Source organism: Suillus clintonianus (assembly GCF_016758775.1).
Source record: "Suillus clintonianus strain FC179 chromosome Unknown DEU56scaffold_174, whole genome shotgun sequence".
Classification (NCBI taxonomy): Eukaryota; Fungi; Basidiomycota; class Agaricomycetes; order Boletales; family Suillaceae; genus Suillus; species Suillus clintonianus.
The window spans coordinates 1-14,256 of NW_024539398.1; the positions used below are offsets into that span (position 1 = coordinate 1).

The following is a 14,256-nucleotide window of genomic DNA, read 5'->3' on the forward strand; positions in this document are numbered from 1 at the left end:
ATCCCTCACCGTCCCCCAACCAGACAAGTGCCTACTACGAAGACCCTGCCTAACGAACGACGACGATCAAGAACACGTGCGAGACTGGCGGCGCGGCTTTGAGTGACGGAGACGAGACCATTGTGAGTTTTCGTCAGGTTTGAGACATCCCTGTACTCACTGTGGTTTTCAGACATCCTACACTCGAGCGACACGTTCCGTCTCCATTCGATGACACGTTCCATCTCGATTCCTGCGCCAGAAGCAGCTCTTCACCCTCTGCCAGAAGCCCAGTGAAGCCTCCGTCCTTTCTGCTGTCGCATCCGCTTCCTCTGCAGCTGCCTCAGTGCTGATCGCAGCCTCCATCAAAACCTCTATATCCCCCCACTGGCGCCTCCTCCCTTGCTCGCGGTAGATAGATTTCGGGGTCATGTAGTCTACTAGTATACTGTCAATCAACGATACGTGACGAGTGCCAATAAAACTTACTTTGATGTTTCTGTGATAGCGGTTGAGTTATTTGTCGCGCGCTTATCTTTTGATCACTCAAAACAGCGCGCTGATGATGTAAACAAGCGGTGAAATTTGTTGTGCTCAACAGGCACCTTAATCTCACTTTGTCGCAGAATCATCAACTTGCCGCCTTATGCTGCCTTTGCTGCCTTAAGTTCCTTAGACTTACTTGTAATGACCTCGCGCCTTAAAATAAATTGTACAAACGATAAAAATAGCGCCTTATTCGCCTTAGCCGCCTTAATTATATTTTTAAGTAACTTAAGGCGAAATAAGGAACCCTATGATTTGCTGATGTGCTTGGGAGAGCGATCATACGAAACCCAACCCCTTCAACAGTCAAAGTCAAGGTAAGTTCAAAATTTTAGAGCGTGATTGATGACTGATTGAAATACCAGAAATGACCCAAGCCACTGTTCGTTTAGCGCTCATCCAACAAGACGCAAAAGATTTGGAAGAAGGATCATCAATTTCCCTCCATTCAGAGGTGACACCTAGTATCCTCATTAGCACAGGCTTGGACCTTGAGAATGCGCAGTAAGTGATGGATTGACTGCTACATACTTCCTACTTATTCATTTGTAGACGACGTTTACGGGTAGATAATGCAGGTCTCACCCAACACTCAACCAACAATCAGCAAACGAAGATTCTGATGCGCAGAAATGCTCTCCAACGCCGCATTGATTCATGGATCGACATACAGGTCCTGTACATGCCCTCCGTCGCTCACTTCCATGCCACTGGTTTCTCTCCATCTGACAAGGGCACCATTGATGAAACCACCGGCTGTCCAAAAGCCAAACTCGACTCTATCAAAGCCGAGGATATCCCACTATTTCTTCCATCTTCTATCTGTAATCTGACAACGTGCGATGCGAAATTGCTCGAGGTTGAGTGGTCATTACGCTTGGCGCAGGCTAACGACGCTCTCGAAGAATGCCGCTCTCACATTCGTCTCCGCCACCAGCTTCTACGCTTCAAGGCACAACAAATTCGCGGACAAAGTCTTAACACTCGTGCCCAAAAAACCATTCAAGCGGTTGAGGATCGGCTCATTCTTAGTCACGAGAAGTATTCTTGTGCTCGGCGAGCTCTCACTCATCTGTCAGGGCGGCTAAACCATGTAGGCTGGGAGCGCAAGTTGCAGCCATTGAGGAAGTCTGACCTTCGGCCAATGGGGGACCTTGGAGGTCGCACTCAAGGAACAGCGATCATGTCATGGATTTGGCATGTACACGGAATTCCTTCGGACGACGGTGACAGGTTTCAGGATTGTAAGTCATCATCGATTACTTCTATTTTTATTGCTTACCACGCGTCTAGCGCTACGCATTGAATGGTGCAAAACGAGGGCCAGACGCAATCGGTGGTTTGAAGAAATCCAACTGCTCTTGGAGGAGATGCGGCGCGTCTTGGAGTTTCTTGATTGGCAGGCTAAGTGGTGGGAAGCACGGGTCACACTGCGTGTGGCTGAGCAGCCTGAGGACAACGAGGGCTTGGTGGCATACGCAAAACGCCAGGCTGCCATCTGTCGATCCCTGTCTGCAAAATTCAGGGCATCATGGCACCATGTGACCGCTTTGGTAAGCGAAAATCTGGACGATACAGAGGCTAATGCACCGGCAGAAGAAGGTCCTTCTATTGATGCACCCCCGCATGGAGATCTCGATGATTTAGACTAATTAGCACGACTTTGCTCCTGTACCTTGATGTGAAATAAAACTTGTTTGATCCGAACGGCAGCTAGATTCGTTCAATGTGACTGCTTGGTGACTGCTTGCTATATTAGACACAAGGATACTTAAGCTACACGGATGTATCACTGAGCGGACAACTATGTCAGGCGATGTATCCCTATTTTAGGCCTATAGGCCAAAAGGATACATCCATACCCCACCATCAGGTGCTCGTCCACGGGTGAGAGGCGGTTGGGTGAGATCCATGGCGGTTTGGACCTTTCGTGAGTGAGCTTCGAGGGCCTTCAGTCGCGCAGAGCGACGAGGACGTGGTAGTCGAATGGCAGGCATGTGTTTCGGAGTCCGACATCATGCCGAGCGTGCCGCATGGCTTACGCGTGTTGGATGGGTAGCTCGGCCCACCTTTTCCCGAGTTGAGTGAACTTTAGCGGTTTTCTAAACTCAACTCTGAGTCCCACTATTGTAACAGGCCTGGTCAATTCTAAAATGTCGTTGTCAATGTCAACTTGAAGCTTACGGTCACCTCACATAAATTACCTACGCGGACCCTAAACCTTTCCTAATTTGTCCAGACGCACCAGCGCCACCAGCTAAACCTTCGCATGAGAGAATTTCTACACCTTGTCGCACCGCAAGTATCCTCGTCCTAATCCTCACTGTATAGAGACCTCAATCTTTCAATGTACTAAGTAGTTACTAGCTAGGTATTGCTAAACCTTGTCATGTAGTATTAGTTCCTAAACCTTTACATGTAGTAAATATTGCACACCAAACCTTTCCCTAAATCAAAGTCTTTTGAATATTTGAAAGATGTAGCTAGTACTGCATGAAAATTTGAATAAAACAGACACTAGACTACACATGTCATGGAAAGGTTTAGGAGGAGGTTTAGCAATAATACATCAAAAGGCTATACTACTATGTATGACAGGGTTTAGGCCTAACTTAAGGCTCTATACAGCGAGGATTAGGACGAGGATACTCGCGGTGCGACAAGGTGTAGAAATTCTCTCATGCGAAGGTTTAGCTGGCGGCGCCGGTGCGTCTGGACAAATTAGGAAAGGTTTAGGGCCGCGTAGGTAATTTACGTGAGGTGACCGTAAGCTTCAAGTCGACATTGACAACGACATTTTAGAATTGACCAGGCCTAACATGATATCAACGGTACCTGATTACAACCGATTTACGAAATTTGCGACATCTTCACAGTACTAGTACAACTTGCTACACCCGGACCATTGGCATCCGTGCCGGCTTCCAAGCCGCACTATATGTATTGCCTCCAGTCCGGAGCTGAACAAGTCGTACATTTGTACATAGATGTATAGTAAATCAAACGAAGCCGAATTTTGGCCGGTCATACGAAATTGAACACTCACGTGACACATCAACATGAAATTGTGCGCACGACTGGCATGCAAGGCCGGTCATGGCACGAGCTTCATAGGCGCCTGGCACGACCTGATTTCTCCACGCACGAGCTTCATAGGCACCTGGTCAGCTCTGGCCAGATCGTCAGATTGCGCCAGCTTGCACCAGCTTGTGCCAGGCCTGATACGGTATTTGGCATTTTTCCGACATATAATAATTACTATCCACAGTGCATTGTCTTCTGTAGTGCTCCCCATCCCAAAACAGTGAGCCTGTTCGTGTCAATTTCAGTAATTAACAAATAATACTGCTGGCAGTCACGAATACTCACAGCATCGTGTTATGATGGCTCCTGGCACGGGGTACACAGCAGAGAGGATGACGATAGATGTGAGTGCGCTGAAGAGAAGAGAAAGCTGCATATTTTGGGGCTACATCGTCGCGAAATTTTCGCGAGGGTTTTGTACCTTTTCCCCCTGCTCCTCTGTCCGCCTGACCTATCTGACCTTGCCGTAAAACGAGACGCTTCTGCACATCCTGCTGCTCTCAAACGCATTACCGAAGTGGTGCCCGAGGAATCTCAAAGTCATGCCATCCCAATTTGCTCGGAGACCCGTGGCACATGCGTTATGTTCGATTATAGCGCTCCAGCAAAGCAGAGAAATTTGACCTTCACCCGCCACGATTCATCCTTCCATCGTAGGTTGACGAAACTTGCAGAAAATGCACTTCGTTACCGTAAGAGACCCATGCTGTGGCATTACATCATCTTTGACTGACGTATCCGAGTCCTTCCGCCAGGTGTGCACTCAAATCATCTAGCTGCTCGTGCATAACTGACGTGGTGGCGCCATCAGTGAACCGGTGAGTTCTTGCTGGCCATTATGCTGATTGCGGTGCTTTTATATGGTTTTATATTGCTTTATATTCCAATGTGACGAAAAGCTTTCCTATATATTACGATATATTACGATATATGACAATATCTTCTGTTCACCAATTCTCTGATCGGCGCGCCGCCGTAGCTCCTCTCACACTGCCGAACGTTGGTCAACTGTGAATGCATCATGACGACGAAACTTCCGCGCGTCCGCAACGGACTGATCTGCACCAGTCACTGGGCAACTCCCACACAACTTATCACAGCTGTTTCCAAGTTGGACCTGTCTATTGGTCCTGGTCCTGAGCTCTCGTGTCAGACATTGCTGGCTCCATCGTGGCGGCGCCACACCTTGAAGCTCTCGACAACTCCTGACTGAGGGTCTGCTGGCCCGATCTGAACAGGTATGTAATCGTGTCGTTTGTGAAAATCGAGCGGACCTGTCAGAATGTATAAAGAGTCCCATCGAATTTCCAGTATTGAGCCAGTAGTAACTTTACTTCTCTTGCATCTAAACATGCAGCTTTCTGTCCTCTTTAGCGCGCTTTTATCTTTCGTCATTCTCGCCGCAGCGTCACCCACGCCAAAGGCCACGATTGAGAAACTTTCCTGTGAGCATTCATTGTCATCAGCATTATCATAGTTGCTCAGATGCCTCGATGTATCACTCAGCTAAACGAGAGGAACTCGGCTCCAGGTTCAAAGACTACCAGGAGCGCGATGAACTCGGCTCCAGGTTCAAAGACTACCAGGGGCGCGATGAACTCGGCTCCAGGTTCAAAGAGTACCAGGAGCGCGATGAACTCGGCTCCAGGTTCAAGGATTACCAGGAGGATGAACTCGGCTCCAGGTTCAAGGATTACCAGGAGGATGAACTCGGCTCCAGGTTCAAAGACTACCAGGGGCGCGATGAACTCGGCTCCAGGTTCAAAGAGTACCAGGAGCGCGATGAACTCGGCTCCAGGTTCAAGGACTACCAGGGGCGCGATGAACTCGGCTCCAGGTTCAAGGACTACCAGGAGCGCGATGAACTCGGCTCCAGGTTCAAAGACTACCAGGGGCGCGACGAACTCGGCTCCAGGTTCAAGGACTACCAGGAGCGCGATGAACTCGGCTCCAGGTTCAAGGACTACCAGGAGCGCGATGAACTCGGCTCCAGGTTCAAGGACTACCAGGAGCGCGAGGAACTTGGCTCCAGGTTCAAGGATTACCAGGGGGGAATTGACTCCAGGTTCAAGGACTATCAGGAGCGCGAGGAACTCAACTAGGTCGTTAGATTTTAGACCCTTAGTAGCACTTACTAGTACCTTGCTAGTACCGTGACTGTTGTACATTGTGTATTCGATGAGTGATTGGCTTGATTGTTATGTGGGGTTGACGCGATGGTTGGGCTAGAGGGTTGCTCGGAGGACGAGTCTGAAATGGCCGGTCTGGGTGCATACAGACCTATAGTCTGCGCAGACCTGCACCCAGACAGGCGTCGATTTGATAGCTTGGGTAATGTCCCATTGATGGATGTTACGTCGTATTGATAGCGCGTGCTACAAGAAAGTAATGAACCTCAGTCTCGGATAGAGGACCAAGGAAAGGCAACAAAAAAAAGTATGACCACATTGAGTAGAGCTATTACAAGTTACAACCCTGATAAAAAGGATTCCCAAGTGAGTGTACTGCAAATAACTGAAATTATCTATACAGTAAGTAAGCCTATGTATGAGCCTTGTAACCTCGACTTGTGGTCTATGCAGGCAGAGATTCAGAGGGCACAGCTATATAGACTCCTGTGAATATTGTGCTAGTGTGCTGCTGACTCAGCTAACTTGAAGCTCAGCTACGCGTAGCAAAGGGCCTGGCGCACACCTCTGCCATCAAATAGCCCAAAGGACTACTATTCCGAGTCTGCGCTGGTGAGTATTGTTATGACCAGTGTCAACACTTGTCACTCATTCTCAAGCTAAGTCATTTACGACACGCAACATGGCACGGCCCTTTGATGAACTACTTCTTAAGCTTGATTTGTCCATAAGGACTTTCGCAGCATACTCGATACCAGCGTTACATATGCACATAGAAGCTTTGAAAGGAAGTTCATCGATGAACCTGCAGAAAACACAGTTCACACTCACGCCACCTAGGGAGATCACCCAATTCAAACACTAGCATCGAGGCATCGAGTTTGCAGAAATGCTGCTATTGATCGTGATGTTCCCTGCGCTGACGAACGGTGGGTTGGCTTCTATGCATGTCAATCTGGTCAAGCATCGCCGTCTCTCGAATATTCTCAATCTGGTCAAGCATCGCCGTCTCTCGAATATTCTCAATCTCAATGCATACAGCTGTGTAGAATACACTGGCAGGGAGGCAGAGTACAGTTGACGTGCCAAAGACCTCCGGTTTCAGGAAACTAAGGTAGTGGATCACCGTTAAGTTACATTCGCTGACGAGATGGCGGTATAATTTTGACTTGCATTGTTTGTGAGACCGGGCAGCAAAAAAACGCTTTTAGCTGGCTCGAGGATACGGGACGTGGGCGGGGAATCACTGCGAATGCCTCTTGGCTGTTGAAGGATTCTACTGCTGATTCGGAGGAGCACCGTTGAGTCACATCCTGTTCTTTTGACAGATTCTATGCAGCAACAACTCTAGTTTCGACGTGTCACTCACTCACTGATCACCGCACTGGCAGGTCCTACACGGCCTTTGGAGCTCTTCTCACATGACGAGGGTGCAAGCTTCCTCTCTCCCTGGGTCCACTACATCCCCATCCAAATCGACTACTCCGATCTCTACGACGCCCTCGTCTTCTTCCGCGACGACCTCTCAGGCCGAGGCGCCCATGAAGACCTCGCGAAGAAGATTGCGGGGAGGGGGAGGGAGTGGAGTAAGGGGTTTTGGAGTAAGGAGGATATGGTTGCTTATTTGTTTAGGTGAGTGTGGGGGTTCATATGCGCTGGGTTAGGGTGAGCGGGTGTCACCAACACGCGCCAAGGGTTTGCGTTGGGCGTTGAGCGTGAATGTCATCCACGCGCGCCAAGAGCTTGCGTTGGGGGTTGAACGTGGATTTCATCCCCACGCGCCAAGATTTTGCGTTAGACGTGAATTTCATCTTATGCGATGCTGACTTGTTCTTAACTCAGGTTATTCCTCGAGTATGCAAGAGCCATGAGCGAGGATAGAGATGAACTTAATTTCAAAGTGTAAGATTTGGATTTTGGATTGGTGCGTTGTGTTTACTGTTAGATGGAGCGACGGGTTTGACTGTCTTCAGATACGATATATTTGCGCACGGTTTTTTTGCATACATACTACGCGCACCTTCATTTCAAAGGAAAGGCCTCGGACACAACGCACGCGCACTTTCCATCATAGACATACGTCGCAGGCTTCTTACCCCCCAGATATACCACGCACGTCTTCATACCTCGCAACACACTACGCACGCATCACAAGTCAAAACATATCCTAAGGACGCTCACGCTCTTTCGGTGATGGGCCAAGCGCTGGCCATTTGTTTCTATGGGTGCATATATCTACTGTACTGTACTCTACACCGCGCATGCACCCACGCTTGTATTATATACATACTTTATACACCCGTCTGTTGAGACGTGTAATTGGATACTGTTGTACACTGCATTCAATGAGTGATTGGCTTGGTTGTGGGGGGTTGCGATAGCTTTCAGGTTACGTCGTGTCGATAGCGCACGCTACAAGGAAGTTATGTCTACAGTGGATGTATGGATGTACGCCAGTCTCGGATAGGGGGCTGAGGAAAGGCAGCGATGAGTACTGGGTGAGTGTAGCGTCATTATATATAAAGTATATATTGTAGAATATTGTATAAATAAGCTCATGAACGAGCCTTGTAGCCTCGAATTGTAGTCGATATCTAACATGCAGGCAGAGAGGCACATCTATAGTCGAAAATCAGTCACAAGTCTGTAATATCTCTAGGTCGAGACGATCCGCGCCTGATGGTGTTTGGATCGGGGCAAAAACCATTCTAGAAGCAACTGGCAAGATTAGAACGTCATCCGGCGATTCGTTCGTTGCTCGCAGATTGAACAGGATGCGTGAGGCAAGAACGCTCTGCAGAACTAGCTGCGGGCTTCTCTGAGTCAGTTTTGGATATAAAACCATGATATGATTTTTACCTAGTGAAAAGAGAAGCATATGATAGCTGGACAGCCTGATCAGAAGCTGACCTTGCGACCCGAGGTAAGGTACTCACAGGAAGCACAAGAAAACCGATGCAATTCGCTACCGAGGCGACTGAAAAAACTAAGGTCGCGCTGCTGGACAAAAATCTACAACACTCACGAGTAATCCACAGCATGTAAAACATGCCATCGCGATATACAGTAGCAACCAATGGAGTATTTTCCTGTCGGTAAGATTTGAAGCGTTTGTGCATTGTCAGCGACATCAATCCTGGCGGAGGTTAGCGGCCGCCGGCAGCTGGGCAAGCATCGAAAAAATAATGCTACGTACCAATCTCATAAATCGCGAGCAAGCCATAACAAATGCTAAGGCGTCGTTCCTCCTCGAATACACCATCGTACTGTATAAAATCTGGAATTTGGGTGAGCAGAAGAAATGTGGAGAGGGAGATACAGGCTTCCGGGATCACTCTCGACAACAATTACGATTGCCACTGCAGTTGCTGTTACGACCTAAAATTATGTGTGATATGTGAGCAACAAAAAAATAGCCAAAAGGAAGGACTAAGGTCACCGTGGAAAACAATGATATCGCAATCACGATCCTCTTTTCCAATGCACAGAACGCATATGTCCTGGTTACGAACAAGGCTAAAAAAAAGTCATGGTTAGGAAAGCAACCCGACCCGGAACCGATACTGACCTCTAGCAGCAGCGCCAGTAAATATGATCATGACTAGCAAAGAAATTGAGCATTCAGAGCGGGTAGAGTGAGATTGTAATCTACGCAACTGCTAGCTGTAGCATGGTACCTCCCAATAATTGGCTGAAATATCATCAGAGATACTTGAATTATGTTACATGAATCCAAACTTACAATTCCTCTGAGAGTTGTCTCGACAGTGTCTATCCCGCGAGGGACTCATCAGTGAAGTGCGAGAATAGATAGACTGTCATGAGTACTCACGATATAGCATCGTGATAGCAAATCCTATAATTGGCAGATAACGAGAAATAACAAAGGCTATCCTCACAATCCCCCACTTTCTCCCCCATGTCCAGCGAACCTGGATTATGTCAGTTTTGCATATCGCCATTGAAACATACTGACCTCTGAGCTGAAAGTAATGCAAAAGTCAAAAAACTGAGGGGAAAAAATTAGTTATGATTGCATTATATTCATTCCTCCTTACAAAAGCTGCTGCGGATGCGACTGTCCCAGTAATTCAGTCTTTCTGAACAAAGTGTGAATCCGAGTGTAGACTACCTTGAACTAGTGTTGCCGCAGGTTTGGCTAGCGCCGGCTAAAGCCGGTTCTGATTCACCGGTTTAACTGGAACTTCAAAGTCAGACTGCTTACATAATATCGACTCGGTCCGGCTGATGCAACCACAGTAAGCGGCTTTAAACTGGCTCAGACTGATAATTTTAGCTTGATTTAAATTTAGAAATAGAATAAACAAATTTAGAATTGTAAGAATAGTACACTTTGTATTGATTGATAATCACCACCGATCTACGTACGTCGTAAACAATCGAAGTCCAAAGATCTAACAAGAATGGGACCACAATTTGTGGTACATTGTATTTTTGTGACATTTGGACATGCGTTGAGTCCGATCAGGACTGTATCACCATCGATCAAGCCAGAAGGGTGGTAGCAAGGGCGGAAGCGGCAACTGCAGAGATTTCGAGGGTGGCAAGAGTGAGAGCTTCACAGGCACGAGAGCAGGAAGTGGTTTTTGTGTATGCATCAGGGCGGCCATCAAAGTTACAGATTGCACTGGCAAAGTTACTGGGATTTAGGCTGCAAGAGAATGGGTGAGTGAAATCTGTCGACCATCTAAAGATGATGTTTACTAGCAACAATTAGTAGCGCTCATCCAAACACAGGCACCAGCACACCAATTCCATCATCTACATACGCGGTACCGAACGCCGTGCCTGCTGCGTTGAGGGACATGAGGAGTTGAGCGCGTTCATCGCAACATTGATAGCAACCTGACTTCAAGATACGTTGGGAAATTTGAGTCCGGATCATTGAAGAGCGAGATGTTAGCATTGATAGGCCTATAAAAACATGTCAGTCGCGTGCTTTCAAAAATGAGGAGAATACATACACTTAAATGCATGCGCTGGGGGCGCAAGTCTGAAGGCAAATGCCCGTAGTTCTGCAGTGAATGTTCCAAGAGCGCTTGCATGCCAGAAGGATGACAAGGAGGATCAAATGCTAAGAGCGGCATTCAGTGTCGTGCAGAAAATAGGTGACGAGGTACTCACATTGAACCGCGAAGACAGAGAACGGCGTGTCGAGCCAGGTCTGCTGGCTCTCTGTCACTGTCTCTTGAACTTTGTCGCGAAGCGCATAGTACTTGCATAACACCATAATGCCCCTCTCATCATTCCACAATGACACTGAATCCATCGGTGCAGTCTCAGGATCAGCAACAAATACAGGAGCACGGCCAGTTGTCTTTGTCGCCGAATCTGGAAGTTGAGTGGTCTTCGTTGCAGAACTTAGAAGCGACTGAGGAGACGAAGTCGAAGAAAATGCTGTGAATTCCTCCTCAATGGTCTGGTAGATGGAAGTCCGCGATGCACGGGCTTGAGAGATCCATCGTTGGTGACCGTGGCCGTGAGCATGTGGTTGGACTCTGTCCAAGGTAGTGTTCAAAAGAGGGTGAGTGGTGTTGGAAAGCATGTAGTTGACATGCGAGAGGTCGATGCTAGACTGTGAGCCTTCCGAGAATGAGGAACAGCCATCCGAGATTGAAAGTGGAGGCGTGTCAGCACCAGAACTCATTGATGTACAAGTGTTGGAGTGAGAACGGCCTGCAGGAGGGCGGGTGAAGACATGGAGACAGACTAGTACCATAGTGAGCAAGACAAAGTAACCCATTCCTAATGAACAACTCACAAGATCTTGACAGATCTTCTCCTTCCGCAATTAACACCATGATCTCCAGACTCTGCCTCTCCAAAAGACAGTGCTTTGCTCAGATCATCCTGGCGGAGGGTAGAAACCCGGACGATGGTCATGGAACTCGAACCCTCTTCTCACCTCTGTGAACGAGTCAAAGCCTGCAAAGCTCAATTCTGAAGAGTGTCTGTAGTGGCCTGGGACATGGGAAGAACGCGCAGTCGAGCGTCCAATGAACTTCGAGCTAGAGTCTGAATCGAGGCGAACGCGGGATGGAGGTGAGGGGATCTCAATAGCCTTCACAAATATTCTTCCACAAGCACAGCAACGGAAGAATGGCCTGCAGACACTGCAGGCACTATCCACTCTTCCTTTGTGACCTTCTGGTCGGTGAAGGAAGCAAGCGCGTCTGGTGGTGAACGCGGACAAATGACCTGGCCGGTGAGGACATCTGCCTCACTGAGTAAAGCTACATCACATTGAGCAGTATTCCAAAATTCGCTCCGAGATCAGACGTACTCAATAATAACAGTCTTTCCACTGCCCAGCTGACCACAAACAAGTGAAAGTTGTCTTTCGGGGAATTTCAGAACAAGATCTTCATGCTGCCGAACCTCTGCGAGACTGAAACCTTATCGCTCTTGTACCGTTCCATAGACAAGCTGGGACCCGACAAGAGCTTCGCGACAGCTGCAAAGGAGAGTGACAAAAGCAGGGTCAGCATCCTTCTCCATGAAGTCGCTGTGCAGTTAGTCAGGGTGAGAAAGCTGAGAGGAGAAACAAATCGATGAAAACAAATCGATAGTCAAGGTCTGTGTAATGACAAAAGCAGCAGTGGCATGAGTAAGATGACAGGAATAAAAAATGTAGCAGTAAACGGGCAAGAATTAAGAGACGGGAACACCTGGGTCTGCAATATCATCTGGAACATCATCACATTCATCCTCCGCGATGACTCTGAGAAGGGCCTCATAATCACGACTGTCAGAAGTAGTTCCGCTGACGGCGGATATCAGTAGATCGCCGGAGTCAGGCGCCAAGAGATCTTCATGGCCCACAGAGCCCATGAGACACATCAAATGGTACTCCATGTCACTCTGGGATGCTGCCCAACCCTTGGTAAAGTGAAGTCGGTCTTTCTTCAGCTTGAATTTGATAATCTGTAGGGCTTCCATCAAATGTGGGCTGAGACGATTGCGCTTCTTGGTAAATGTGTCACTGCTGGAGGAGAATACGCGCTCGCACGGAACGGCAGAGGCTTGAATTGGCAGGAAGTCCATGGCAATTTTGTAGATCGTCAGAAACATGGGTCTCGAAACCTAGCCCACCATTGATGCCTCATCATAAATAAAACCTGTGACAGAGAGACAGGAATATTACCGTCCAAAAAGATAGTATATCTGTACCCATGGGGCTAAGAACACCTGTGCTATAGGCATTAAACTCGTCTTCAATCGATTGGGGGCCACCCTGGGAACGCGGCAGTATGTCAATCTCAGGAAGTCCATAGATCGTCGAGCCTAATGTTGCAGGGCGCGGCCAATGAATCAACTGATTGGACAGGGCGGGGACATTTGTTGGCCTCTTGATCTGCATCTGTGGGATATATCAGCTCACATTTTAATGTTGTTCGCGTCGGGCAGACGTACCAGTTTGAAAATATAGTCTTTAGCCTTTGTGATTCGTGCGACTGACCAATGTTCATTCATCCATGACATACGTCTTGTAGGATCGACAACTGTGCGCAATCATGAGAATTAACCTTCATAAAAACACGTGGTACTGACACATTGCAACAGCGTACGCTCCTGTGAGGAACATTCGGTCATCGTACTTAGCTGCCCACATTAAACCTATGGCAACCAAAGGCAGACAGTGCGGGACAAGGTTCGCCACAAGCTTCCACCGTTCGATCAACCCTTCGAAGGCCGGAATGGCACTGCCCAGTAGAGGACTGGTTTTGCCGGACATGCATTGTTGAGCGTGGTGCGGTGCCTAATGTAGAACAGTAAATATGATATGGATTTCAGATATATTAAAACATCACATAGCAATTCCAGGGTTGGAAGAGCCATACGCTCGTTCTTGTCATTTACGAACCATCCATCTGCATTGCCAGAAGTAATGGCAGCTCGAAAACTCTCGTGGCGCATGCCTGATGTGCGGATTGCACGAACAAGGGTTCTGGCCCGATCGATAACTTTGGTTTCCAGAGCATGGATGTACTCAACCTTCTTGAAACGGTAAGGGCCAGCTACGAAAGTGTCAGCCAAATTTGACAAGTCTACAGTAGAATATTTGTCGAGGATGTGTTGGACGCATATATTCACTATATGAGGAAAACATGGGATTCGGTTATTGAGTGGGTCGAATTCGATGCCTTGTTTGTGCAATAGATATTCGAGTTCGTCCATTGCAGTCCTGTTGTTGCTCGCGTTGTCCAAGGTAAAGTGTCCGATCTAGACGAAGTCAGAGCATGTGATGCAGCATAATGAGACACTGACTTTATGTGTTACTTCGGCGCGATCAATCAGCTTCAATATTTGTAAAGCGAGTGCCTTCTCTGTATGACTACCAGGGATATGATGAAAGGTGATTAGAGCGGCCTTCATAATAAGTGCCGCATTGTCGCCTAGATCTTTTGCAAGCCAATGCGCCGTCACGGCAAGGAAGGGACGAAGCTTAGAATTGGACCAGATATCAGATGTGAATGAAATTCGTCCTTGGGCGGTC

At 47.9% G+C, this 14,256-nt stretch overlaps 4 protein-coding genes across 4 annotated transcripts; 3 read left to right on the forward strand and 1 right to left on the reverse strand.

Moving 5' to 3' along the window:
- Positions 1 to 790: 790 nt before the first annotated feature.
- On the forward strand, positions 791 to 2,177 carry DEU56DRAFT_749018 (uncharacterized protein; the record flags this gene model as incomplete). The annotated part of the gene is made up of 4 exons (XM_041349398.1): positions 791 to 842; positions 891 to 1,029; positions 1,078 to 1,769; positions 1,819 to 2,177. Coding segments are annotated over 4 exons (1,242 nt in total), but the record flags the coding sequence as incomplete, so codon positions are not given.
- Positions 2,178 to 4,960: 2,783 nt separating this feature from the next.
- On the forward strand, positions 4,961 to 5,711 carry DEU56DRAFT_933877 (uncharacterized protein; the record flags this gene model as incomplete). The annotated part of the gene is made up of 2 exons (XM_041358763.1): positions 4,961 to 5,054; positions 5,116 to 5,711. 2 exons carry the CDS (start codon positions 4,961 to 4,963, stop codon positions 5,709 to 5,711), a joined length of 690 nt encoding a protein of 229 aa, XP_041201378.1.
- Positions 5,712 to 6,178: 467 nt separating this feature from the next.
- DEU56DRAFT_841997 (uncharacterized protein) lies at positions 6,179 to 8,110 on the forward strand. The gene is made up of 5 exons (XM_041355023.1): positions 6,179 to 6,350; positions 6,403 to 6,667; positions 7,130 to 7,370; positions 7,581 to 7,662; positions 7,791 to 8,110. The coding sequence occupies exons 2-4, from the start codon at positions 6,628 to 6,630 to the stop codon at positions 7,642 to 7,644; spliced, it is 345 nt and encodes a 114-aa protein (XP_041201379.1). The 5' UTR covers positions 6,179 to 6,350; positions 6,403 to 6,627; the 3' UTR covers positions 7,645 to 7,662; positions 7,791 to 8,110.
- A 338-nt stretch (positions 8,111 to 8,448) lies between these two features.
- DEU56DRAFT_189516 (uncharacterized protein) lies at positions 8,449 to 9,876 on the reverse strand. Its single transcript, XM_041344984.1, has 12 exons — positions 9,797 to 9,876; positions 9,571 to 9,747; positions 9,481 to 9,509; positions 9,396 to 9,429; positions 9,307 to 9,339; positions 9,178 to 9,254; positions 9,062 to 9,116; positions 8,935 to 9,015; positions 8,764 to 8,874; positions 8,675 to 8,715; positions 8,598 to 8,623; positions 8,449 to 8,544 (listed from the first exon to the last, which is right to left on the reverse strand). The coding sequence occupies exons 2-12, from the start codon at positions 9,698 to 9,700 to the stop codon at positions 8,541 to 8,543; spliced, it is 621 nt and encodes a 206-aa protein (XP_041201380.1). The 5' UTR covers positions 9,701 to 9,747; positions 9,797 to 9,876; the 3' UTR covers positions 8,449 to 8,540.
- Positions 9,877 to 14,256: the final 4,380 nt, after the last annotated feature.